Here is a 27,335-nt window from a genome sequence, read left to right as displayed (position 1 = left end):
TTAAGTGGGAATCGAGGGTTTCACGCGTGTACCAATGTCCCTTCTCTTTGACTCCATGTCAATACTCTTCCTTTTGTACTAGTAATAGAAGCACAAAAACAATAAAGTAAAATTTTGAGCGAAAACCTAAAAATGCATTAAAATTGTCATGTCGAAAAAACATTAATTATTTTCTTTTAGTGGGGACAAAGAACATCATTCACCTCTTTTAATGGTGAAATATTACCAACAAACGGAATAATTTTCTAACAACAATTTAGACAATGGCAATAACGAATCTTTTAGATGAGGCAGATAGACATTCAGAAGCCAGCATACATGCCACATCTAGGACAAAAATCATTTTCGTTGTTGGCTTGTTTATACTTTCATTGACTGCCTTTGTATGTCAAACCGAGTTCACATCACAAGCATACAAACTAAAGTTTAGTGAACCGGTATTGCTATTGGCGGTTACGCATGGATCATGGTGGCTCTTGTGGCCACTTCAGGTATTGTTTATCTCAGTATGGAGGACGATTGGCAAAATGGGAAATCGTGACAAATTAGTCAAGGTGAATACAGCAATGGGCAATATACAATATCAAAGATTAAACTCCACCTCAGGGCTCCTTGAAGATCAAGAACACCCACAACAAGAAGTTCCAGTACAGCAAGTAAACTATTGGAAGTACTTTAGAAAAGCAATTGTTAAACAATTCCACAATGTCTATCACACATCAGTGCTTATATATGAAGCCAATGTCAATGATAATAGATCAACAAAACACCTTAACGATATCATCGAAAGTAATGTCCATATTTCAGGCTCTAGCTCAATCACGGATTGTATTCGCACATTTTTCCAAGCTCCATCAATCAAATACATCCTATTCAAAACGCTTATTGTGACAACGGTACTCACCTTGGCTGGATTCACCTGGTATGGATCAATGTCAATGACCTATGCTGCTGATGTGACTGCAATTTATAATTGTTCCGCTTTTACAGCGTATGCATTTGCAATTCCATTACTAAACGAAAAATTTTCATGGTTGAAGGTCAATTCAGTCATTATAGCTTTATTTGGAGTTTTTGTTGTTTCGTACTCATCCAGCAGTGACATTGGTAATGACAATGGTGAAGAAAATCCGTACCCATATAGATTTTGGGGTAATTTACTCATATTTATTGGTGCTATATTATATGGATACTATGAAGTATTGTACAAAAAGTATCTTTGTATACCAGCCCACTTGTCCAAGATCATCACACCAAGAAGACAACTGACGTTTGCAAACTTCATCATGGGAATAATGGGAGCTTACACGTTGACATTTTTAGCTCTCGTAATTGCAATTTTACATTTCACACACATTCACAGAGTCAATTTTTTTGATTATGGTGACAATACTAAAACTATATGGCTCTACATTTCGGGATCAATTGTGAGTAATCTTCTATTTAGTGCCGCCTTTTTATCGCTCATGGCATTAACAAGTCCTGTGTTGTCTTCTGTGAGTTCCTTGACAACCATTTTTCTCATTGGTGTGGTTGAATGGGTTGTATTTGGCAATGCATTGGATTTGCAGCAATTAATTGGGGATTCGTTTGTCATTGTTGGGTTTGTGATGTTGACGGTTGCATCGTGGAAGGAAATTAGTGAGGGTAACGAGGATGACGACGTTGAAGCTGTAAGTACATACTCATTTGCAATGAGTACTGATGGTACGCGTTAAATGTAGGGATAGTTATTGTGCATGTTTAGACTTTTAAAAAGATGATGCAACTTGAGTGCATTTTGAAAAAACTCTCCTTTTGTAGAGGTGCAAAATGAGTCGAAAAATAGATTGTTTTTTGCCATCACTATAGTTCATCAAGACACGCGCCACAATGACAGTTGATGATCATGACGTTGCAGGATTCCAAGGGTTGATGAAATCATTGAACTTGGACTCTGACCAATTCAAAGAATATGATGCAACTAAATTCCCAACATACAGCTTTCAAGAACTTCTGAATTTGAAACTTGAAATTGAATCTCAATTGAGGATACTTTTCAACTTGTTACTGCAGAAATATGGAGCCGATATGGAAACCAATTTAGTCACTGCTGATGGGTTCCCCAGAAATGACATCGACGTCGTTACAATACGATTAATCCGAGTGCAAATTATTCGCTTAAAGAATGATTATAAAGAGTTGTTGAAGGTAATAGATTCAAAAATGGAGGAGGAGTTTGCTAAGAGGCAAACAGAAGTGGGAAACAATCATGATCAAACTAAAACTGAATCAAGGCTGAGTCAATCAGAACCAACAATTCCGTTTGCGCAAGTGAGAGAAGTAATTAGTGGTGGTCCCGCTCAAACAGCTGGTCTTAAAGAGGGTGATTTGATTGTGATTTTTGATAATGACATACATGCATTGAATCATGACAAACTATCTAAATTGGTCGAGAGAGTGCGGTCTAAGCCAGGTGAGAAGTTGCATTTGAAAATCAAGCGTGGAGGAGAGGCATTGAATTTGGTTCTTGACACTAGTGTGACTTGGGATGGTAAAGGCATTGGGTGTCGCATTATTCCTGTATAGTTGTTCAAACAAATTGCATTATCGAGTGCTCTCGAGCTAGATACATCCCATGTGTTATGTATATATTTATCCTCCTCCATTCAATTCGGAATCGATACTTCGACAACGACTATTCTAAAACAAAATATCCCCACAACAATAATCTCCTTGTTACCTCTACCTCTCCCCCTGAAAATTTCCAGGACACCACTTATCCAAGCCACCGATACGATCACTCCGTGCCTACTCTCAACCACCATGCAACGTACTTGTAAAGGTCAAGACATCTCCACTTTCAACAACATAGTCTTCCATACCTTCCAATTCCCAATCAGTATCATTAATGAGCACCAATATTCCTGGTCGTACACTGTCATCCTCAATGAAAACAGGTATATCTTTGGGATCAGTGATGATGTTGTCACATATAAACTTGATAGCTTCCTTCATGGTAGCCTCGCCTTCTTCAAACGGGAGTACAACTTTATGTTCTCTTATTGACGAAGATATAACATCAAGCCCTCCAAGAAACTCTACTTTGATCTTTATAACCATGCCTAGTATGATGTAACTTGTTGCTTGTATTGTGGTGATGAGAAAACTTTTGACAATTTTCAATGTCGCGACTAGTTTCACGACACGCATTTTTTTTTTTCTGTCGAGTGTTGAAAATGTGTGTCTATGAAAAATCCGGTTTACCGTGTACAGACCTATTAGAGCCAATCCAACCATGTTGTCCTTCATATACGTTGCATTGGCATTTTTGTTACTGGCCGTTGTTAATGGATCAACAGTGTCAAACAAAGATTATGCTTTGGTCATGTATGATCCAGCGGTGGTCCCGCTAAACGATTCAACTGCGTCGCTATCTCCTGAAGTTGGCCAACTTTTGACATTTTTGAATACACATTACGAAACCACACTTAGTCCATATAGCGATGATGAAGTACTGTTGTTTTATGATGATTTCCCAAGATTCGATCATTTGGTGTTGCTCCCATCACTGAAGAAAGCAATTGGTGCCAAATCAGGGTTGAACCAGCATCAATTGTTGAGATTTATCAACGAAGGAGGTAATATTTTTGTTGTTGGTGGATCCGAAGCAGCATTACCTGAAGGGATCCGAATCTTTTTGAATGAAATTGGCATCTACCCTGCTCCAAAGGGATATAAATATGTGGACCATTTCAATTCCAAAAACGGGGTTGTGGAATTAAAGAGTCAAAACTTGGTTAGCAATAACAGAATAGTGGAGAATTTAAATACCGTTGAATATACCAATGGTAATGCTGCATTGATTTCAAATAACGAGTTGATCCAGCCAATTGTTAAATCTACAAGGACAGGATATACTAATAAAGCTGGACAAGTAATGAGTGATGAATCCACGTGGACTTTTGGGGAACAAGGCTTTTTAGCCGTCGGCTTCCAAGCATTGAATAATGCGAGATTAGTTTGGATGGGCTCGTTCGACTTGTTGGCCGATGATTCTTTGTACAAGTGGTGCTTCCAGGACTCTGGAGTGATAAAGTTACAATTTGTTCAACATATCAAAGCCAATGAACCGGAAAATTTGAACCCACATTTGTACAGAATCAAAGACCAAGCAATTTACACAATTGGTGTTTCGGAATACAAAGACGGCAAATGGATTCCCTTTGAGGTTAAAAATGATGATGAACAATTGCAATTATCGTTCAAGATGTTGGACCCTTACCAAAGATTGAATTTGAGTCCATTGGGTCCAGTAAGTGCCACGGAAAACAGTAGCGAATTAGATGCCTACGCATACTTTGTCAACTTTACCGTACCTGATCATCATGGGATGTTTACATTCGAGTTGGACTATAAACGTAAAGGATTGAGCTACATCTTGGATAGGAAAGTTGTCACCGTGAGGCATTTGGCCAATGATGAATTTAAGAGATCATGGGATATCTCCAACTCGTGGTTGTATATCGCAAGTACAGTATTGGTAATCCTTGCTTGGTTTTCTTTTGTTGTTTCATACTTATACATTGGTAAAACCAACCATGTGAAGAAAAACATCTAGAGTTTTTGTGCAATCAAAGGTTGAAGTTTATAGACTGGAAGTAGATTCATATCGAGTAAAAAAATACCATAGCAACTGTTGCAATTGTTAGTACGATGTTATTGTGAGATTCAAAGCTGTTGTTTGCATCATTCCATCGGTCAAAGATTCAGATCTGTTTATTTCTACTATCTTTTTAAACAACTATCTTCAATGTATGAAACTCAGTTGTCCCTATCAGATTGTTCATCATAAAATTGCGACGGATAAAAGTGTACTTGTTATCACACATACCTTTTCATCATGTCATTATTCTTCACCTGCAAGGCTTAAGAAACACTGAAAATAGTTTGAAAATTTTTTTTCTTCTTTTTGTTTTTTGATGCCACTTTATAGCTTTTTCGTGTTGAGATTCACACAAGACCACAAAGTACACACACCACGGAAATATTTCGACGTCTTCAATAACCACTTGTCAGTCACCACACACACTCATTTGTACATCAATGTTTCACCTAGCGTCATCCTTGTATACTCAATACACGAAACGAGAACAATACAACGTGCTTATCTTGGGATTAGACAATGCCGGTAAAACGTCATTTTTAGAGCATATAAAACTACTATATCCATCAGCAACTGCATCTCCTTCTGACAAAAAGTCAAATAGTTTAACAGCTAACATTAAGAACGAAAACACTGGCGAATCGAACGACAACAACAATAACAACAACGCAACTGAGTCCAATGCACAACGATCAACAACATCAATCTTGAAATCAAAACGAATCTTGCCCACAGTGGGTCAGAATACCACCACGATCAAATTTGAAGCTTCGGATAAACTGTCGCCGTTTGCATCACAGTTTAAGAATATAAATCTCAAATTTTGGGATTTAGGTGGACAACGATCGTTACGAAATATGTGGTCTAGATATTTCAAACAATGCCACGGGATAATATTCATCATCGATTCAACTGATACTGAGCGATTTCAAGAATGTTACGAGACGTTAATTCAAATTGCTCATGACGATAGTTGGCTCTTGTCAGGAGAGAATGATAATCCAGAGACCAATGGTGATTATGAACGCACGATAGGATTAGATGGAACGGTGAATGTCCCTATTTTGATGCTTGCAAATAAACAAGACTTACCACAAGCTGTTGATTTAGTAAGTTTGAAAACTGGTGTGTTTATTAAATTAGTTAGTGAGTTGGAAGCTACTGATTCAAAACTTTTGCCTGTGAGCGTATTGGAAAATCAAGGATTGAAAGAGAGTTTAGAGTGGTTGGTTACACGATTGATTTATAATAAAGGAAACAAGGTTCCGCAGTATAGCTAGTAAGTTACTGCAGTAGCATAGCCTCGACCTTTTATGTGGGTAGTTGATGACGCCGAATGGATGGGCTTTAAAGGCACATTTTTTAGAGATGTGAGAGCACAGAGTCAATTTTTAAAACTTTGGTATTTTTGCAAGTCTGAATTTTGCTGCCACTTTCAGCTTAGTCAGTTTTGAAAATTGAGAATGGAACCATACCCAATGTTGAAGCGTACCACTTGGGTTTACGCGTAGGCGAAGCTACTCATATACTCTAACGAAATACTGAATCTTACCATCGTTGTTGCGTTTCTCTCACGCACCATTTGCATATATCACAATAAAGCTTCTCCACATTATAGTGTTTTTTTAATATAAGCAGTTACGGGTAGCTTTCCCGTTGAAAGGAGCGAATTGTATATATACGTATGTAGAACGATATCATATGGGAATTCAATGCAAGTGGAATGAACAGAGAAAAACTTAGTGCACGTGCTAGGCGGCTTAAACTCAAAACTATGACGTATTTTTTCTCACCAAACACAAAACTGAAATTAGAAGAACCAAACTTTGCAACTCTAATCTCAAGAAAGAAGTGTGAAAGTACCTTAATTTCACGTTAGGAATAAGTAGAGCTCATCAAGTGTCCGTGTGTATTTTTCTTCCGAAAAGTTGAAAGATTGGGAATTGGTATGTACTGATACGTGCCACTCGCAATAGTGAGATGATGCAGAGTCGCCACTTAACCTATAAAAATTCAAGGTTCCTCGTATATACGAACATCGAACCTTCGAGACATTTATCCCAGTGCGGCCAGGGTTGGTGCTACCTCTATTGCATGAACAACCAGTTTGCGCCACGCAATGTCTGGCAATAGCTTTGTGTTACGAAATAAGCATAGCCAAGTAGAAAGACTAAGTCTCTTCGTTGGACCTAATTTGCTAAACTATAATAATTGTAGCTTTTTCTTTCGGAATAATTCGTTTTATTTCTATGAAAATGCAATTGTCCTCCGCATTCCACAAACAAAACTATTCATTTAAGCCATTGTGCGTATAAATCTTGTTTTGTGGTGTTTAGCAAACGAAACGTGCAAACTGCAATTCAATTGGAACGAACGACGTCACACATCACCATTGATATTACTACGGAAAAGCTTTTTTATTGTGTCCTTACCTACTTCAAAAATACTTCCTTTGTAACAATTGAATCGTAGCTCGAAAGCTGTGTGTGATCTAGCATTTTATAAAGAAACTAATACTCTTTTTTTTTTTTTTCCAGCGGCTAGACTTATGAACTGTGCATTGGGCCGTAAGGCAAGATTATACTCACTTCTAATAAGCCAAAGAGAAAAGTGGCATTGTATTGCTCCCATTTTGTTGGCAGTCCAAGGTTTGCTTTTTACTCTTCACTCATCGCGAATTCATTTGCAAAGTGCAATGTGAAATGGAGCCTAATGAATAAAAATTGATGACTAAAGAAATTCTTTTCCAAAGGGGAATTTCATCTTTTTGTGTAAATTATGTGTATAAAAAACAATGTGGGTTATGTGAAGATTATAGCAATCTAAATAAAAGAATTCTAAACATTTTATACCCACACCCACACCCCTCTTATTGTTTAAAAACAACAAGCCACACATTCGAGCGATTATTGAAACTATAAAAGCACAATTGATTGCTGCCCAATTGCATTTCAAGAATAATAATTACATCTAAATTTGCTCAACTTTATTCAACAAGTTTTATCAACCTAGAAAACTATCAGAAACTCGCATCCAAAAGTGAACATATCAATAGTGATCACTTGCATTTAAATTAAACTCAATTGTCTGGTCAAAGTTAGCCATTGAAATCAATTGAATCATGAGTTCGGAAGGTAAATTTTTCAGCAAGTTAAAGAAAACTTTTAAAGGGGACAAAAGTAACGAATCATCGCCCAATTCGTCACCGAAGGCCTCAAAGTCTGCATCTAAAAAGGAAACAAACCCAAAGAAGGAGAAATTGCTCCAAGAAGCTAGAAAAGAAGGAGAGAAGGTATTTCATCATAAACACGAGGGATCCACCACTGCAGCAGCAGCAGCAGGCAGTGGCGTTGCCTCGGGTGGAACTGGAACTGGAACTGGAACTGGAGCTGGAGCTGGTGTTGGAGCAGCAACAACAACATCATCATCACCAATAGTCAAGACAGGAAACAAGGAGCATGACAATATCCTCAAGGAGGCCTGGGATGAGGGACGTAAGTTGTTTCATCATCAGGCCAAAACTGGTAACACTGGTGTTTTTGCGGGTGGAACCGCACCTGCAGCAGCAGCAGCTGGAGGAATTGGCGGTTACGGTGCTTCAGGTGATAACAAAAACCCAAGTTCTGGCTACGAGTACAGCTCAAATCCTAATGACGTGGTTACCAGTTCATCGAAAGGTCGCTTAGTTACATCTCCACCAAGACGTTCGAGAGAGCCACTCAAGTATGAAATTCCTGGAGATTACAGTAACCAAAAGAGCCCAACTGATCCAACGGTCGTTGCGGACGAAAATTCTAAAGAACATTCAAACCCCGCTGTTCTTACCAATACAGATCCAGCTTATAGCGACGATGCTAAGCCAGCAAAAGGTCATGGTAAATTTTTCGATCCAAGAGATACGCAAGGTGGAGTACTCGGTGCTGCTACTGCCTCCGAAGACTCTGCTAACGCCTACAATGAAGGGAATTTTAGACAAACTCATGAGGAAGCAACAAAGGCTCAATATGTTGATACTGACAATTTGAAGACCAAGCCCACTGTTTATGAACAAGAGGACAGAGCCAATGAAGCTTTGGAAGAAATCAAACAAGATTCTTATCGTGAGGGTAATCAACAAGGAAGACATGACACGCAAGAAGATCCTTCTATCTTGGGTTCAAGACAAGTTGGTGGCAAAGGAACGACAACTGATGATCAAAAACTTGATAAAGAAGCGATCCACCAAGAAAACAAGTCCGCATATAACAAGGACGGCGTTGCAGGCATTCTTGAAAAGGAACAAGGTGAGTTGCCGCAAAAGTCTAAAAAGAAAGAATCTCATCCAGGTACCGTCAAAGAGGGTGATGTTGTTTATGGTGGCGCTGGTGTTGCTACCGCTAGACAAGACGATTATGATCCTGTTGACACTGAAAGGAGAATTTCTGACCTTGATAGACAAATCAACCAAACTGATAGCAAAATCGAGCAATTGAGAAATGACCCTAGCAATGCATCGACCTTTGCCGTTCGTGATGAGCCAATCAAAACACCTAAATTGGATGATGTGCATGACGAGTATGATCATTCAGATGGCCATGATGAGTTTGCCGATGCTCAAACTGATTCCAATTCCAACGACAATGCCAAATCGGGACAAGGTGTTCTTGCTGGTGCGGGAGGTGCATTAGCAGCAGCAGCCGGCTATTTAGGTTATGGTAATAGTAGGGAGCAAGAAAGCACCAACCAAGGCGTTTCGCAAGGAGAGAAACAAGAAACTTTGGATGCATCTTACGCCGCTGGTCAACAACAATTTGAAAATGAAAAGGGTGGAATTTCTTCCAAAGATGCCGCATCGGGCCAAAACCAAGAAGGAATTGTTGAACGAGCAGCCGAATTTTTGGGATTCGGATCTAGTAAGGATCAAGGCAGGTCCACTGAAGGCGTCACCGCTGGCCAAAAGCAAGAGACTCTTGATGCTTCCTATGCAGCTGGCCAACAAAACTTCGAAAATGAGAAAGCAGGGGCTACAACTAGGGGTGCCACTGGTCAAAATCAAGAAGGATTTGTTGAAAGGGCAGAGGGTGCTATCGGTGGAGCCGCCGCAGCTGCCGCTGGATACTTGGGCTTTGGCGGACACAATGCCCGTGAAGGTCATCAACAGTTGTTGAACGAAGCTTACGAAGCTGGAAAGAGAAAAGGAGAGAATGAAAGGACCGGAACTACCTCAAGACAAACTTCTGGTCAGAACCAAGAAGGATTTGTTGAAAGGGCAGAGGGTGCTATCGGTGGAGCCGCCGCAGCTGCCGCTGGATACTTGGGTTTGGGACCTCGTGATCCTGAACAAGAGCGTCAACAAATTCGCAAAGAGGCTTATGAGGCAGGAAGAAAGAAAGGTGAGCAAGAATTGTCTCCTACTGGTACATCGACATCCGGTCTGTACTTGGAAGGTACCAAGCAACGTATTGGTGAAGCATCAACAGCTGCTGCTGGTGCTCTTGGCTTGAACAGCGCACAGCAACCTAAGGAATTTACGAATGAACAATATGGTAGAAGCAAGGATGTAACTGACAACCATGGTGCTGCTGTATCGAGAGGTGACAAGTTGGAAAGAAGAGACGAAGCTTCAACGAGAACTTCTCAGTCATCTAACCAAGGATACTTGGGCGCGGCTGGCGCGGCAGTAGCCGGAGCTGGTGCAGCTGTTACAGGTGCACTCGGTTTAGGTGGTAATAACAGTAAACATAACGATGCTGACGACTCTTTAATTCAGGATGCTGAAAAGGCTGATCCTTCTATCGAAAAGTTACCACCACATAAGGTAAACAAGAAAGAGTTGGAGAGAGAAGAGACTCTTGCACCTACTGCAGATGATTATGAAACCGAGATTGTTGAACTGAACAAGGACTCAGTGGAAGACAAACAACTCAAAGCAGCCGAGGGTGATGTTAGTAAGTGGAATAAGCAACACGGATTTACAAATCCAAAAGAGTCGCTCATTCAAGAGGCAGAGGAAGCTGACCCTTCAATTGAGAAATTGCCACCTCATAAGGTCAACAAGAAGGAGCTCAAGGAAGAGAAAACCCTCTCTGCGGATGCTGATCCTGTTGAAAAGGATGTTGTCGAAGATACCCAATTCAAGGACCTCGAAGATGATGTTGCCACTTACAACAAAAAGCATGGATTCACCAATGTCAAATCGTCTTTGATTGAAGTTGCTGAAAATGCAGATCCTAAAATTGAAAAGATGCCAGCTCACAGGGGTCAATCTGTTGACAAGGAATTAGCAAGTGCTGGCAATGAGCCATCAGGAAATGACGTTCAAAACTTACCAAGCAATTATCCAGCCGTAACAACTGATGAAATTAAAAGTGCTGCCGGTGCCGGAGCGGTTAGGAGCAGTGATGCAACCAGCAAAAAGTCTATTGATACCGGTAAGAGCAGTCTGAATGTAGATGATGGAAAAGATCGTGAAGCTTTTGATAAAGGTGGTCTTGATGGAAAAAGTGCTGTAACTGGTGTTGCTGGCGCCGGGGCAGGTGCAGCTGCGTACGGTGCAACCTCGCACCACACGTCAGACTCCACAAAGTCACAAAAGTTGGATGATGCGTTGAAAAAGTCTCTTTATGAGGAAGGGTATTCCAAGGGAAAATCTGATGCTACCCCTTCATCGTCACACAACAAAAATGTTGCGGGCGCCTCGTACAATACCACTCAGCCTCTCAACCGTTCGGTTGGTGCTTCGAGTGTTGGTACAGCAGCTGCAGCTAGTGGCGCATATGGAGCCGGTCAACTGTTGGATAACGATTTGAAAAAACAGTTGTATGAGCATGGATATAGATCAGGGGCCACCAAGTCTCAAGTGATTGATCCTGAATTGAGACAACAATTGTATCAACATGGGTACTCCACTGGTCAAAAGCATCACCAATCATCAAACACAGCTTACGGATCCACTGGTGGCATCAAAGGCACCGACTCAAATTTGGACTCGAAACTCAAACAAGATTTGTATGAACATGGGTATGCCAAGGGTAGTACTGAAAAGAAAGCTGAAAAAGACGACAACATCCACAACAGATCGTATGGTACATCGAATAGAGAGGCCGCTATTGTTGGTGGTGCTGGAGCCGCAGGAGTCTTGGCGGGAGCTTCGGCTTTGGGATCTGGACACCACTCACAATCAAACCAAAAGTCCTTGCACACCCCGATTGATAGTAAATCTGAATTGGTCGATGAAAATACTGCTCATAGAGAAAGAGAAGATAACTCAAACAACTTGGTTGTTGAAGTTGTTGGTATTGAAGATAAAGAAGAAGCTTTAAGAACTGCAAGAAACGCATCCAAGAAATTGGACGAAAAGGGCGTCGACTTGACTTCGGGCAAATTGGTTATCGATGCCAACAATAAGGAGATTTACAAAGAAGACTATGTCAGTGAAAGGGAAGTTCATGGCATTGGTTCTGCGCCAAACGTTGTTGGCCAATCAAGGGCCGAGGGTTATACCCAAGGTGCTCGTGGATTGGACACTTCCTATGAGGGTGATGGTGCCGGTCAGCAAACTAACATTTACTCTGGACGAGGCACCTCTAGTACTTCAGGAGCTGCTCCACCAGTTGTTGGCCAATCTAGAGCCGAAGGATACACCCAAGGCGCTCATGGCTTAGATACCTCCTATGAGGGTGATGGCGCTGGCCAGCAAACTAACATTTACTCCGGACAAGGCAAAGCTGCTGCTCCACAAGTTGTTGGTCAATCAAGAACCGAAGGATACACTCAAGGAACTCGTGGTTTAGATACCTCCTATGAGGGTGAAGGTGCCGGTCAGCAAACTAACATTTATGCAGGACAAAGTAAGGCTGCTGATCCTCGAGTTGCTGGACAGTCTAGGGCCCAAGGCTACACCCAAGGCGCTACTGATACTTCCTACAGAGGTGAGGGTTCAGGCAAGACAACTAATGTTTCACCAGAGGGAGACAGAGGCGATGCCATTGCTGCAATTTTGGCCCTTGACAGGGAAGCCGCTCCTGGCGTTACATATGGTGATGGAAGTACTGTACCAGAACTCAAACCCGGTGAGTGTCCTTACTTCAGTTCAATCGGTCAACCTACTCCTGGTGCTGCTAGTGAGTACCACAAACAAGGAGTTCCAGAACATGGTGCGTACGCCGATGTCATTCGTGAAGCTTATGCTGCGGGTCATCAACGTGGTCAACAAGCAGTTGGTGCATATGGGCAAGGCTCTCGTGGACCACATGGAGCAGATACCTCGTATGAAGGTGCTGGTGTTGGTGCCAAGACTTGTCCGTACACTGGTGCTAAAGACCAAACCACGCCAAGCGCTGCCAATTATTATCAAGATAGTCAAGGTGCACATGGCAGTCGTGAAATTGACACTTCATATGAAGGGGATGGTGCTGGTGCCAAGACCTGTCCTTATAAGCCAACACAACAGGGCCAATTTTCAGATCAATCTGAGTTAGCAAAGCAGAGATTGCATGAAGCTGCTAGACAAAATGCAGGATTGTCAGCTGGTGGAGCTGGCGCTGGGGCTACTGCAGGTGCCGGTACTGGTGCCACCGATAGAGGACAACACCACACCCAAGGAGGAAAGTCTACATCAAGCGTTGCAAAGGAGGAAGATGATGAGATCTTTGTCAATGTCAAGGGCACTAAGGATAATACCATTGCCACTAAGATTGCTAGAACTGCTGTTGCCAGATTGCAAAAGACCCATGCATCCATTATCTCCAAGGTTAAGGAATTGCAGGTTGATGCTCACACTGGTATTGTTAGAGATGAGAATGGTGATGAGATCGCTCATTTTGCTGATTTAGCTGTGGATTCTAAACATTCTGAACATCATGCTGGTGCATCCAAGAGTACATCACATACCACTCACTCTGGTAATGGTAACACTTCTACTGCTGGAAATTCAGGTTCCGCTGCAGCTGGAGCTGGAGCTGGAGCTGGAGTAGGTGCTGGAGGCTTAGCTGCTGCTGCTGCCACTACTGCTTCATCAAAGCACCCCCACTTGACTGAGCCAACTCATCATACAAGTGCCAATGCAGGACAGCAATATACTACTGGCTTTTCAAAGCCTGAACCACCATATCCTCAAGGTGTTCCAGCTACAAAGGATGCAAATATTGCTACTGGACATGCATCTTCTGACCACCAATCATCTACTGTAGATGAAGGCTCTAACGTCAAATCATCTTCTGATAACTCGAGAGGTGTATCTAGTGGGTTACCAAGTCACTCCAACTACGATGATCGTCAGGCAAACACTGCTTCAACTGGATACTACAAGCTGGGCAACGAAAACGCGACATCTTCATCTCAAGGAGGATTATCGGGCTTAGCATCGAGCATTATTGGTGCCTCTGGTGCTGCTGGCGCCTTGGAATCATTGGGTATTGGAAATCCAAGTGGTGGAAGCGAAACCAAGGAAGAAACTTATAATGACAGATCTCAATCTGATTCCAATCCATCATCATCACATTTACTGGGCTCCAATGCATATCCAAAATCAGCTGTTGACGCTTACTCTTCATCTTCAGAAAACACCAGTTTTGACAGAAAAGTCAATGATGCTGCTCTGTATGGTGGAGGAGGTCAATCTGGCAGATATGCAGATCACCACCAATCATCAACATCTTCAACAACAACAAAGCCATCAAATTATGTTTCTGAATCTAGTTACGGTGCCAACCCTTCATCTGGTATTAATACCACATCTGCGGGCGAAACAGGTGTTGGTAGATCTACAGGTGGACATTCCACTTCTGCTGCTGGTAGTGGATATGGTTCCACAACGACTGGTTCTGGTGAATATAACAAGGTTCCAAGAGATTTGCATGAAAGAGGTGCTACTGGATCCAATGCTGCTGGATCATCGTCACATGGATTGACTTCGAATGCTGCCGAAGTTGATCATGAGGCAAGTAGTGCAAACAATTCATTTAGTATGCCAGGTGGGTGGAATTAGAGAGAGAATAAGGAAGCAAAGTTGTGAAAGCCGATTTAGGATGTGGTCCTAATTTTTTATCTTGAAGTTTGAATTTTTGTTTACTTGAATTGTATAGTTTTTATTAATTTGAAAGTATTGATATTTTTGTTCGACTTTCGTTTCTCTACATTTATCCTCATAAATGAATAGTACTTATTAGAAAGACTATACTAAACAAAACTCTTGACAAAGGTAGCCTCCACGTTTCGTCATCTCAATTGTACAACCTTCGATCTAGCTCCCGCAACACATTGGCAACTGATTGAACTTCAACTTGCATACCCCTAGTAGTCAACTTACCAACCAATGTACTGAAATCGACGCTATTGAATTTCTTGTGACGTGATAATGTCTTGTACGCATCGGCACAAGGTATAAACATACCACCGCCACTTCCACTAGCACCATCATTGTTGTTAGATCCAGATCCAGATCCAGGAGTGGATGGTAAAAGTGCCGTAAATGCGTTGAGACCAGAAGCACCAGGGCTAGCGGCGATATTATTTGAGCTATTGGATGCAAGTAATGGTGGTGGGATGGGACTGGGCGCATTGTTGCTATTATTGTTCCCGTTATTGTTGCTGCTAGCGCCAGGTGTACCGGGCCCAAAATTCAACAGTAGTGATGCTCTCGAATTGGTTCTCGATAAGTTGGATCGTATTGAAGAATCATTGCTCTTGGAAGCAACTGTAGTACAAAACAATGTAGACATTGGGTCCATTTGGCATTGTCTACAAGTACCGGGGTTTCCTGTACATCCGCCAGCGGAATCCTCATTCGAGTTGCCATTCTCTTCCATTTGTTGTTGTTGTTGTGACGATGATGATGATGATGGTGAATCTGAAGAGGACTGGTTTGGTCTTGGTATCACTGTGGGCACGGCACCTGGTGTCAAATTAGTTATATCACGAATTTCAACTGATGGACCTGGATGCATTACAGGAAGAGCCATTTTGGTGTTGCTATTGTTACTAGTCAAGTTGAATTGCAATGGTGGTAAGGTGTTATGGTCATTGCCTTGTCCATTCATTCCTTCTTCCTGTTCTTCGTCCTCTTCTTCTTCAACAATGACACTGTCTGGTCCATTCAATGAAGCATTGAGTCTAGCTGCTTCTTTGGCTGCCTCACGACATACACATGGAGTATCATCTGAACAAAAACCGCAATTTTCCATTGGTGAATCTTCATTGAAATCTGAATTGTCAATCTTATCTATTGATTTGGATCGGGATTGAATGTGCTGGTGATGATTGTGATTAGTTGTTGAAGCAACTGTGGTGTTCAGCTTCTGATCATGTTTTCGTAGCTTATTTAAATCAGGCATCGGTTTAGCTTTAGTGGCAAATTGTCTTGTGAAATCAATTTCTTCAACATCCTCTATACTTTGAGCCTTTCTCTTTCGACGAAGCGTTACAGCAGGTTGCGGCTTTATTGAATTTATTTGATTCTCTAACTCACGCTCAGCGTCAGTCTTGCGAGGTTCCTTTAATCCCACTGATTCACACAAACACTCGTCCTTGATACATACACCACAATCGAATTCAGATGAGCCAACTGCACCACCACCATTGTTGTCGTTGTTGTTACTAGTATTGGAAGTTGAATAAATTTTGTCAGGGGTATTGTTGTTGGATATTGGTGTCAATGTATGCTGAGTGCTGTTGCTGTTACTGCTATTGTTTCGACTCATTGTGTTGCGAATTTGGTAACCATTTCTTGTCGTGCCAGTAGGAGGCAGGTCTGCAGACGGTGCTGGTGAGATTTGTTGCAATGAATAAGACGAGCCAGTTGGTGAAATATTGTTCAGTGGTGATGGGTTCAGAACAGCATTGAGATTTGCATAATACTGTTGCTGTTGTTGTTGTTGTTGTTGTTGTTGTGTGGGTTGAAGTGAAAGTTGCGAATACGACGATGATGATGAATTGCTTGAGTGGCGCTTAGAAAACTGTTGAGGAGGGGCAGGTGCAATATTTTGGCGTGGTGGTTGTGGTAGTACTTGCTGCTGCTGCTGCTGTTGTTGTTGCTGCTGCGAGTGACCATGTTGTCGTGGTGACATTTGCAGTCTCATTTCTTCCTGTGACGCTCTAAACATGGCCATCTCTTGTCGTATTTGTTCCATGCTCTTTGTCAAAAAATTATTCTCGGCCTTTAATTTGTTTATGGTATTGATTAAAGCCATTTCCTTTATATCTTTCTCCTTTTCAACTTCCATCAATTTTTCTTCCAACTCTTGAACTCTAGTGGCTCTTCGTTCTCTAAAAGCCCTTTGAGCTGCTCTATTTTGTGCTTTCCTTTTTGATGCTGGGGTATCCACACTAGGCTTTCTACCTGGCTTAGGTCTTGGCGGTAATACCCATTCTTTTGATGTCATAATCAGGGTAACACTCTTGGTGGTCAAATTCCTAGTGGCAGCATTATTGGGTGGTGATGCTACGTTGTTGTTGTTGTTGTTGTTGTTGTGAGGGTTGTTGGGGCTGGCCACGCTTCTTGGAGTAGAACCAGCGGATGCCGAGGACGGAGGAGAGCCAGCAAGAGCTATCGGTGACTGAGCTACCGACTGCTGTCTTGGTGCAATACTGGGGCCCTTGGTGGTCATTTATATATAGTTAGCTTTTGCCTATAAGGTGCTGATTTGTGATATGGTGGACTCTATTCTACTTCCCCAGTGGTTTTGGGTGATTAGTCGCTGATTGGCTCCTTCTCGGAAAAAATAACTGAATATATTTGTCAAGTGATTCGTGGAAGGGACAGTTGATCCGCTAGTAATATTGATATTCTAAAAAAGATATGGGTGTGTCCGAGTGTGTAGCTGTTACTACGTTCCTTCAAGTATCCATAAAAATGGCAAAGCAAAAATATCAAAAGACTGTTGATTATATATAAGAGTTTTTTAGTCTTGTTATTAAAAAATGAGAAATTTTCTTTAAAAAATAAGTATTACATAACCTATTAAGTAATAAATGCTCTGATGAAATAGATAAAAAGAAAGAAGCTTCAACTAAGAAGTATACTATGTGTGTACACAAAATGGGACAGAAAAAGTAACAAAAGAAGTATCAACAATCCTATGATTGGCTAGAATTCAACGTAGTTGAATTTACAATAGCACTCATTACACCTTTGTACTTGCTCTTTTAAAGCCCCCTCCTCTTCCATCCCCATTGTTGCAAATATTAGACACAATTTTCATAACCCATCACCCCTCTCCTATCTTTCTCTTTCTTCATCCCCCTTCAGCCATTGTTGAATACTGACTGCACCTCTCCAGATGATTGGTTAACAGGTCTTTACGAACAAAAAGGACAGCCCCTTTCTCGACTAGGATTGCATTGGTGGGTCAAGCTTTCTTGGCTGAACCTAAACCCTTGACTATAGGGAGAATCCATGGTTTCGGTCGTTCCTAAATGAATAATAGTAAAATTCTTAGTATAAGACAAATTTTATGATAAGCAGAAACGAGCAAATTATTATTGTCATCTTCAACCAGAATAAATTTTCTCATACTCAGCCCCTTGCTGTGCAGAAGACGAACTCTCTCTCTCTCTCTCTCTCTCTCTCTGTGTGTGTGTGTGTGTGTATGTGTGTGTGTTTGTTGGGAATACCGAGTCCGGTCTCGGTTTTGACACAAAAATATTTTACAAAAAAGAAAAAGCTTGTTTGAGATCTCACAAAAGAGCACAACTTGTGAGCAGCTTGGAATATGACTTCTCTGAGTACGTGGATGGCAGAACCAACGACACGTCTGAAACAATGTAAATACGTGTATATTCTCACACACGGGCGAGCGCAATATTTCAAAATCCAATAAACCCTAATTCGGTAATCTTTTATACTCCTTCGTCATTTCACCATTTTATATACAATATTATACAAAGCTACACACAATATGGTCAAAGCTTCACTACATCTTTCCTCTTCTCTTCTCATTTACACCATCACATCCGCAACACTCTTACTTGGCTGCAGCAGCTGCTTGTTTTTGCTTTTCAGCTTCTTCAGCGGCCCTTTGTTGTTGCACTTTGGCAATTTCTTCAGGGTTTGGTCCACCTTCAGTAATCAACTTGTTCAAAGTCATTTTACCAAATTCATCCTTCAATTTTTGTTCCTCTTCTAAAAACTTGGCTGCATTCTCCTGCAAGTATTTTTGGAAATGTTGATATTGCAATTGTCCATGTTCTCTAATTATATCCAATGGCATCTTGGGTTCCAGAACAGGCATACCAAGCATCTTGGCGAGAAAATTGGCAGCATTTGGTTTATCTTGTGGATGATCCTTTTTCCATTGTTGTCTCAATTTGGCTTCACGTTGAGAAAATTCATCAACAATGTTAAATTTATTGGTGAATGAGTTGAGGATTGGACGAACATCTTTAACTGGTTGTGTAGCCAAGTACTCCAAGAATGGGATCAAACGAATCAAGTAATCATCAGGTTTACCATCCCATTTTGCGACCACAATGGAATTTTCTGGTTGTAAAGATGCACAATCTGGATCAACTTCAATCATTACTGTTTTACCCAAATCTCTATTCAATAAGGAAAGATCTTTAATCAATTTGCCATCCTTGTAACGACATCCTTCTCTGAACAATGCATATGAAATATACGCATGATATGGATCTAATTTACTCACAGCTTTTTCAGAAAACATTTGTGAATTGGAACAAAACAAGACAATTTCATAATATTGTGACAAGTAACCCAAAAAGTAATCAAGACCAGGTCTTTTGGCAGTTCTCCATCCATGTTTGGTATCCCAATCAGAATGGATCAATAAATCATCCAATGTCAACACCAAAGTCAATGGACGACGATATTGTTCTGGTGCTGGTGGTGGCAACAAGTTTTCAAATGCGGGTTCCGAGAAAAATGTAAATAATGATGCTAATCTTTTGCTCATTCTTTCATACATTAATGCTGGAGTGTATCCATTAGAAATATCTTTACCATCCATTTCTTGTTGTTCCTTTTCTGAATCCCAGTCTCTACTCATGTATCCTAACCCAAGAGCACCTCCAATTAAAGTTGACAAGTAAAACATATTGGCATATCTCTCACGTTTCAAGTCTTTTGATGTCTGTGCTCTTCTTCTTTTGCGTCTGGTTGACTTTTTGGATCCATCTTCCTCTTCAAATTCTTGCTCTTGCTCTTGCTCTTGATCCTCGGTTGTTTTTCTATTGTCTCTTTTAGGTTGTTGCTTACTGTCCTTTTGAGACTCAAGATCTTCAAAACCGGCTCTAGCTAGCATATCGTCATTCAAAATTGATTGTGGCTCACCCGGCTTCTTCTCCTTATTTTGCTTGTCGGCGGCTGCTTTATCATCTTTTGTTGAATAAAACTTTATCGATTGGCGATGATGTAATTTTAGTGATGGCGCGAGTTTTGTGTATGAGACTAACGATGATCTTGATGGCTTCGTTGCTGTATTTATCAACAGCCTAACGGTTGTCCTAAACATTATTGAGCTATGGCTTGATAGTATGTCTTGGAAAGTTAGATCAGAAGTCTTAGCTAGTGATCACTTATATACTTTTTACATTCTGAAAAATATTTCACGCTTTGAAATTTTTTAGTTTTTTTTTCTGCCCGAATCTCACCGCGCTACCGAGAATCGTGATCAGGCAAATGAATATTTCAGTCACCCAGGATGACGAGAGGTAGCCACTAGTAGAAGTTATTGCAGCCATGTTCAACACCGTTAAGAAACAGGTCACAAGAACCCTACACAATCCAAATGTGCACGTTCTTTCCCTCTACCGCATAAGCATTGTATCAACATCGTCTCATACTTTGACCCCCACGCGATGCCTTTCTTTCAAAATCCCCAATATCTTCAAAGCGGTTCAACAAGCAAACAAAATCGATGAAAGGTTTGACGAATTGGGGAAATCTCCCACCAAGGACAAAGTCCAACAAGTAATTGATGCAGTCAAAGATACACCAGAGCTCCTATTCCAATTGAATTTCTTTTTTTACGAGTGTCGAAAATTGGGTATAACCCATGACAATGCCAATCATCGTACTCGTAAATGGACTTATTGGCCAAATATGATTTTCAAATTGATCCCTTTAAATTCAGCCTTTTGGGATACTTGTTACCTGTTGGACAAAGCACAACATCAACATCGATTGACGCCATTTAAGCTACAGGATATTGGATTATTGGATCCCAAGAATTTCCCACCTGATTTTATTCGACAATTGGCTACGGGTGAATATAATGGCATTGATTTTAGAAATGTTATTATTTTTGCATTCTCAAGACCTAAATTTACGACAAAGGTTGATGAAACCAAATCTGAATAAGTTGGGAGTGGTTGGTAAAATGGGTGTGGCTACTGGTGATGAAATGTCAAAACTCGGTACGGTTCGTAGCTGAAACTGCACTTGTTGGTTTAATGTATAAAGTATGTGCACGGTGGAATAAACCACGCAAACACTTCATTCTGTTACCAAAGTTGAGAAATTAATGTGAGTTATAATTTCCGCCGTTGCTGCACAATTAGCGAAAAGGGTCATTTGTAGAAATATCTATCCACAAGACCCCAACATTATCACCGATTGATGATAAATGGCCAAGTTTTGGTTATCGGAAATCAATGTTGACACCAAAGAGGACAGGCTTAAGGTATCCTTTTCTCGTAAGGTGAGGGAGAAACTCGGTTAATTTATGGCGAAGCATTATCGTGGGGGGACTGCTATTGACTATGTACTTCATCACTACATTCTTGATCAAGTTTTACCTCTTCTTCTTGTGTATACTAACTCTTTTTTATTCTTCAAACTCAATATAAAATCAACAAAACTCCTTCTATACAAAACCCTCCAAACTATGTGCTTTCTTCACACCCTTATGGTTTAGGGATCTTTAACGACTTGGAAATGTTGGCGCATCCTTGCAACACAAATCCCAAGGCCAACAAATGAAACTCATACGGAGTATTGGCAAAAACAACACCCAATGGCAATTGCTCGTGAATCCAATCCTTATAAACCAACAAAGCCATCAACGCTACCCAAAACAAGTTACTTGGGATAGGCAAACCTTCAAAATATTGTGATTTACCCGTCTTGTCTTTGGGGATATTATTCACGGAAATGTTGAACCTAGCCAATCTTGTCAATCCACACAAGACCCAAAATGCCAACAACAAAACATCGATAGTCGATTGGAATCCAATAGCAAAAGCAATTGTTGCAGGCGATACACCAAAACTTACCAAATCAGCCAATGAATCCAATTCTTGTCCCATTAATGATGACTTGTTTCTTAATCTAGCAACTCTACCATCAAAGAAATCAAAAAACAAACCCAAAACTATAAAGAAGTGGGCTCTTTGCACATAGTTTGATTTGCCAGTTAATGAGTATCGTAAACAGGATATTATAGCGTAAAAACCACTGAAACCATTCAACAACGTGATGAAATCTGCCATGTGTAAGTTTCTAATCAAACTGAAATGTCTATTGTCGTTGATGAACTTCAAGTACTCGGTTTGTTCTGGTTTAGGAATATCTTCTTTTGAAGAGAGGGAAAACAATGATGAAGATCTCCTCAACGGTGGGCCAGGTTGGGAAGAAGCAGAAGATGTGGAATCATTGACATCATAATCTGAATCAGAGACCAAAGCTGATGATGATGAGTCAGGATTGGTATTGTTGCTTGTGTTGTGACGTTGCTGGTAACCGGTAGACGACATTGTAGTGGTGGCGAGTGCAAAAAATGACAATGATTGTGATGTGTATTCTTTGTTACAGCCAATTGACCTGATTTATATACGTTGCCGATACTGAGAATGAGTCAATTGGTTAAGTACCTCGTTGAAAAAGTAGTGTTGTCAAAAAAATACAATATGTTTGCTATGAGTGTGTCCTTCGCAATCCTTTTTTTTTTTTTGTGTAGGGGGGGATCTAGGTGATGATGAAATGAATGATGGTTTCTTTGTTTGGCAATGTCATTACTTTTTATTTTGCGTCAATTGGGTAAGGCTGTGTTTTTACAGAGCGTGTCTATGTGCAGTACGGGAGTATCTCTTGGTCTAACTTTGCCACAGACCATTTGCACGTGGAAGATGAGACTTTATTCCTCTCTGTTTTATAATGTGCATGAGATTCTTTGTTTATGATATCATCTGCAGAAGAAAACACGTTGAAGCTATAAACGATGGAGTTTTTATAATGTTTAGATTTGTCTTTTTCTCGAGTCCCTTTTAGATTGTCCTTCATTATCATTGCGTTCTTAAACAAGTTGCCCTTAGCGAGAGAATTGTTTGACTACACAGTATACAAAAGTGAAAGAGTTACGAAGAAACAGAGATGGGTATTGGTGACTACTGCTCTTGAGGTGTTCTAATTATATTTGGTTGTATATTGTTGGATCAAGCCAAGACAATAATGCCTAGTTAGAAGGGTTTACGAAACGAGTACACGACTCATCTAAGGAACTTATAAATACCTAATAATATTTCTAACAAGTTGGATGAACTTACATATGATTAGACAACTTTATATCTATAGTTATGCTTATAAACACTACAACAAAATAGACCAGAAGGTTAGTGGGTTAAGATATAACACCGATAAATACTTAGATAGAGAAACAAGTACAACAGAATTAATTTTCTGAGTCAATCAACTGCAAAGCACAAAACCACAACTGCAAAAACTCAAAAACTTTAGCCGCCATGCCTTCAAAAATTTCTGGCGAAGGATCAAACTATTGCAGCCATGGAAACAATAGATTGCTGAGTAGGAAAACTGTTCAACAAACGAACGAAACTATCTAGATGGGGCAAGTATTGAGAAGAAACGTCAGTTTGTTAATGATGAATCCAAGTAATATTGCAGTGGGAAAATAGTGATGCAACTGCCGAGATTTTCCAACGTCAACCAACTCCGAGACAATTAGTTTTTGACTTTTTGAATACATTGGAAAACGATTTACACTTGGTTGCCGACTTTAGAAACCGGTTATTTGCTGTCAAGATGGGCACTTTTGGAATTTTGCGTAAACACATCCCAGAAGTGAGGAATACCCTAAATGCAAAAAGACACATGTTCGAATCGGAGCTCTTCACCGAACTCAGAAACATTTCCCGTCTACGCGTTTTTTGGTCCTGCTGCTTCTGATAGTGTGGATTTAGATTATTTTGGGCAAAGCAAATTTGGAGATCGTGAATGATGGAATTCCTTTAGTGCAAATAACAAGGGCAACAAACAATACAATACTTCGAGCACAACACTTACTCCAAACCACGTCCATTCACCAAGAATTACTTCAACAGGGCACCAGTTGACTAATATTACCAAAATGGAAAGTTGGTCAAACAAGTTTTCAATAATGATGTGAAAGATAATCAGATAGAGCCCGCAGCTGAAAACGACGAAGGTGAAGCTGATGATAAATCATTTGAGTTTGACCCAGAGTTGAATTTTGCTGGTTATAACGCCGAGGACTATGCTGAAAGCGTCAATGCTGATAATGAGGCGAGGCCCTCTCAGTATCGAGTACCAAACAAAAGAGGAGGTCAAGAACATTATATTTGATGGTGGTTCCGCAACAAACTTCGTATGCGACACATTATTGCGTTGGTAACGACCCCATTCTCCGGAACAACTACTGGCTCAACCAGTAAGAGTAAAGACCGCTTCAAATCGAAAGCATTACATCACCAAGTCAACTACCATTAGGTTACCACCACCTCACAACACCAAAATTAATCTTTTTTAATCGTGGAAAATCTTCACCGAATCATTGATGGAAAAAAACCCACATTTCAACTGTGGGATTACACATTGACTGAACAGAGTGAGCATATTACAATTAATCTGAAACACAAGTCATTTTCGAAATCCACAAAACCAATACAACTGGGAACTTTATTGCAATTCAAGTGGAAAAGCAATCATCATTAGTTTCCGTTTCCGCTTGTGAACTACTTCGAAAAAAGAATCGCAAAAACATTACCCAGAATTACTCTCCACTAAATTGAGAAAAACCGCCTGATTGGGAGCTTCAAATGTGACATTGTCGTACTCAAAGGTGGCGTGCCAGTATACAGCAAAAGTTATTTCAATACGCTAGATGAGAACAAGGTTATCAAAGACTTCATTCAGGAAAAAATAGCTGCTGGAATCTTGACAAAAGCTGAAGACGATTGTTGATATTTCGCGATAAACAGAAAGTACTGTGCTAGTTTTTTAATCCAAGTACTTATCGGTGTTATATCTTAACTCGCTAACCTCCCTGATCTATATTGTTGTAAAGTTTAAAAGTATAACTATGGATAAGTTAAATTGTGGATATAAAGGCTGTCCATTCATGTATAAGTTCACATAATTTGTTTGGGAATATCATTCAATATTTATAAAGTGTCTTGTTGGACAAGTTGTGTGCTAGAGATCTTATCTCGTAAAAACTTGGGCTAGGTCTTATTCTTATCTTGACTTGATCAAACAACAAACTTTTGATTGTCTATGTTCTATGTTTGACTGAGGTGCAACCTTGTTCCCCGTTTCTATTTCTTATAGTTAGTGTCATCAGTGGCACATGCTGTGTTTCTCATCACTTGTTGTATATATTGCATAAGCTTGTTTTCAGTATACAAAGAAGAGATCCACGTCCTCTCTATACAACTCTACTGTTTTCGTTTTGAAAATGTTTTGAAGTGTGCGCGCGTGTGTGTGTGTGTGTGTTGTGTTTTGTTTTTTTTCTTTACCTAATTGCTTCTTTTGTTTACCAAAATCAACGGGAGATTGGTTTTTTCCAACCACACATAACAATATTCCAAAAACACCACCGAACATCTAGTGGGACAAAGACCCAAGTAGTCAAGAAACAACCCACAACAGCACATCTCTCCGATCCCCCCTTCAAGTAGATTGAAACTTGAAATATTTCACGTCTTTTGTTTGTGTGTCTACATATAAAAGGGTGTTTGATGTAAACAATGGTGGTTGGTGAATCACGAACAGAACTATTACAATGGATCAACACCATATTGGACCTAAACTACACCAAGATAGAACAATGTGGTACCGGAGCTGCATTTTGTCAATTGATGGATTCAATAGTTGGTGGTGTACCTTTGAACAAGGTTAAATTCAATGCCAATACTGAATATGCTTATCGACACAATTGGAAAATATTACAACTGGAGTTTATAAAACACCGAATTACTAAAAACATTGATGTTGAAAGATTGATCAAGTGTCGTTTACAAGATAATTTGGAGTTGTTACAGTGGTTTAAACGATATTGGAATGAAAATGCTGATGTTCATAATCAATATGATGCATTGAGTAAACGAAATGGAGTTGGTACTGGCACTGTTAATAACAGTCCGTATAATACAGTGAGTCTGATTCCTACTGTTAATGGTAACTCTACATTAAGACAGCAACAACAGCAACAGAGCTTAGCACCACCTGGATCTATTACCAGAAAACGTCAAATAAGTCAAAGTCCTGGATTAATGAATACCACTCAGAGTCATAATGGGTATAATAGTGATCAGAATATGCAATTTGGTGATAAGGTAAACACTCAAAATGAATCATCTCCACAACCACAACCATCTCAAGATGCATTGTTGTCTTCGAACTATACTAGCAGTACTATGTCAGCTAAAGTTAGACCCAGAAAATCAGTTACTCCAACCACATCATCAAGAAACTCCACTCCTATTCAGCGACCAAGAAAGACTTCAGATCGACAAGTGAAGAGAGTTTCATCTCAAGGCAATGGTAATGGTATAATGGGGAATGTGGCGAGTGATGAATCTTTGAGCAATGGCAGATACAAGTCTTTAGTAACATTAGGTGGAGGGGGAGCAGCAGTGGCTATGAATTCAAGCGTGAGTGATAACACCTCTTCGTCTTTTCAAACCACAACATCGGCAACTGCTATTCCATACACATCAACCAATGAGCACCAGCATCATGAAGTACAAGCACACGCTAGTAATCGAAATGGAAGTAGCATCAATGAAGGCTACAACAACGGCTACCAAATCACCAATGAAGAAGTTGAAATAATACTTGACAAAAACAGTCAATTGGAAAATCAATTGAATGAGTATAAATTAAATTGTGACACATTACAAGTTGAACGAAATTTCTACTTCAATAAATGTCGTGATATTGAAATATTGATTCAAAATATTGAACATAATGAAACTCTAATGTCTGAGTTGGATGTTTTGACTTTATTGAAAAAGATTGAAGATACATTGTATGCTACTCAAGAAGGTTTTAGTTCTGAAGTTCATCATGTGGCTGGTGATGATCACATGTTGGATAGTGAGTTTTAGAAAAAATAAGTTGGGGTGGAGAGGGGGGAAAGATAAGTTGTTGAATCCGTGTTAGGGAGCGGAGTTGATAGTGTTTAAAGTGGTTTTTGTTGCAACTAGGAAACGAATACACGTGTGCATCGTTGTTTGGTGTTGAAATATGTAATTACAGAATGTAGCACATATGTAAGATTTGGCAAGGGTCAATGATATAATGTCATTAATTATAAAAAGATCAAAAGTTTACACAAAGTTAATGACGCATTCTTTTCTTTTTCTTTGTCGCGAAATATAAAAAAAAAACTTCAAATCAGACACTTTATGAGTTTTTCTTCTTTCTGTCAGTAGAACACTTCAGACGCCAATTAAGTTAAGGAACTCAACTATACTAGGCACAGTTGGTCTTCGAAAC

General features: G+C 40.1%; 11 protein-coding genes across 11 annotated transcripts; 7 read left to right on the top strand and 4 right to left on the bottom strand. All coding sequences in view use genetic code 12, as the record gives it.

Moving 5' to 3' along the window:
- Positions 1-263: 263 nt before the first annotated feature.
- CPAR2_209150 (mannosylinositol phosphorylceramide synthase regulatory subunit) lies at positions 264-1,718 on the top strand (the record flags this gene model as incomplete). The annotated part of the gene is made up of 1 exon (XM_036809840.1): positions 264-1,718. The coding sequence occupies one exon, from the start codon at positions 264-266 to the stop codon at positions 1,716-1,718; it is 1,455 nt and encodes a 484-aa protein (XP_036666437.1).
- A 154-nt stretch (positions 1,719-1,872) lies between these two features.
- CPAR2_209140 (uncharacterized protein) lies at positions 1,873-2,568 on the top strand (the record flags this gene model as incomplete). The annotated part of the gene is made up of 1 exon (XM_036809839.1): positions 1,873-2,568. One exon carries the CDS (start codon positions 1,873-1,875, stop codon positions 2,566-2,568), a length of 696 nt encoding a protein of 231 aa, XP_036666436.1.
- A 228-nt stretch (positions 2,569-2,796) lies between these two features.
- On the bottom strand, positions 2,797-3,102 carry CPAR2_209130 (ubiquitin-related modifier; the record flags this gene model as incomplete). The annotated part of the gene is made up of 1 exon (XM_036809838.1): positions 2,797-3,102. The coding sequence occupies one exon, from the start codon at positions 3,100-3,102 to the stop codon at positions 2,797-2,799; it is 306 nt and encodes a 101-aa protein (XP_036666435.1).
- Positions 3,103-3,277: 175 nt separating this feature from the next.
- On the top strand, positions 3,278-4,600 carry WBP1 (dolichyl-diphosphooligosaccharide-protein glycotransferase; the record flags this gene model as incomplete). The annotated part of the gene is made up of 1 exon (XM_036809837.1): positions 3,278-4,600. One exon carries the CDS (start codon positions 3,278-3,280, stop codon positions 4,598-4,600), a length of 1,323 nt encoding a protein of 440 aa, XP_036666434.1.
- A 485-nt stretch (positions 4,601-5,085) lies between these two features.
- Positions 5,086-5,925, top strand: ARL3 (Arf family GTPase; the record flags this gene model as incomplete). The annotated part of the gene is made up of 1 exon (XM_036809836.1): positions 5,086-5,925. One exon carries the CDS (start codon positions 5,086-5,088, stop codon positions 5,923-5,925), a length of 840 nt encoding a protein of 279 aa, XP_036666433.1.
- Positions 5,926-7,766: 1,841 nt separating this feature from the next.
- Positions 7,767-14,612, top strand: CPAR2_209100 (uncharacterized protein; the record flags this gene model as incomplete). The annotated part of the gene is made up of 1 exon (XM_036809835.1): positions 7,767-14,612. One exon carries the CDS (start codon positions 7,767-7,769, stop codon positions 14,610-14,612), a length of 6,846 nt encoding a protein of 2,281 aa, XP_036666432.1.
- A 235-nt stretch (positions 14,613-14,847) lies between these two features.
- HAP43 (Hap43p) lies at positions 14,848-17,229 on the bottom strand (the record flags this gene model as incomplete). The annotated part of the gene is made up of 1 exon (XM_036809833.1): positions 14,848-17,229. The coding sequence occupies one exon, from the start codon at positions 17,227-17,229 to the stop codon at positions 14,848-14,850; it is 2,382 nt and encodes a 793-aa protein (XP_036666431.1).
- A 1,356-nt stretch (positions 17,230-18,585) lies between these two features.
- Positions 18,586-20,091, bottom strand: TIM50 (protein translocase subunit; the record flags this gene model as incomplete). The annotated part of the gene is made up of 1 exon (XM_036809832.1): positions 18,586-20,091. The coding sequence occupies one exon, from the start codon at positions 20,089-20,091 to the stop codon at positions 18,586-18,588; it is 1,506 nt and encodes a 501-aa protein (XP_036666430.1).
- Positions 20,092-20,318: 227 nt separating this feature from the next.
- On the top strand, positions 20,319-20,939 carry FGR39 (Fgr39p; the record flags this gene model as incomplete). Its single annotated transcript, XM_036809831.1, has 1 exon — positions 20,319-20,939. One exon carries the CDS (start codon positions 20,319-20,321, stop codon positions 20,937-20,939), a length of 621 nt encoding a protein of 206 aa, XP_036666429.1.
- Positions 20,940-21,484: 545 nt separating this feature from the next.
- CHO1 (CDP-diacylglycerol-serine O-phosphatidyltransferase) lies at positions 21,485-22,333 on the bottom strand (the record flags this gene model as incomplete). Its single annotated transcript, XM_036809830.1, has 1 exon — positions 21,485-22,333. One exon carries the CDS (start codon positions 22,331-22,333, stop codon positions 21,485-21,487), a length of 849 nt encoding a protein of 282 aa, XP_036666428.1.
- A 3,249-nt stretch (positions 22,334-25,582) lies between these two features.
- On the top strand, positions 25,583-26,944 carry CPAR2_209050 (microtubule-binding protein; the record flags this gene model as incomplete). Its single annotated transcript, XM_036809829.1, has 1 exon — positions 25,583-26,944. The coding sequence occupies one exon, from the start codon at positions 25,583-25,585 to the stop codon at positions 26,942-26,944; it is 1,362 nt and encodes a 453-aa protein (XP_036666427.1).
- Positions 26,945-27,335: the final 391 nt, after the last annotated feature.

This window comes from Candida parapsilosis, contig 005809 (assembly GCF_000182765.1).
Source record: "Candida parapsilosis strain CDC317 annotated contig 005809".
Classification (NCBI taxonomy): domain Eukaryota; kingdom Fungi; phylum Ascomycota; class Pichiomycetes; order Serinales; family Debaryomycetaceae; genus Lodderomyces; species Lodderomyces parapsilosis.
This window is presented reverse-complemented; position numbering and strand designations above follow the sequence as displayed.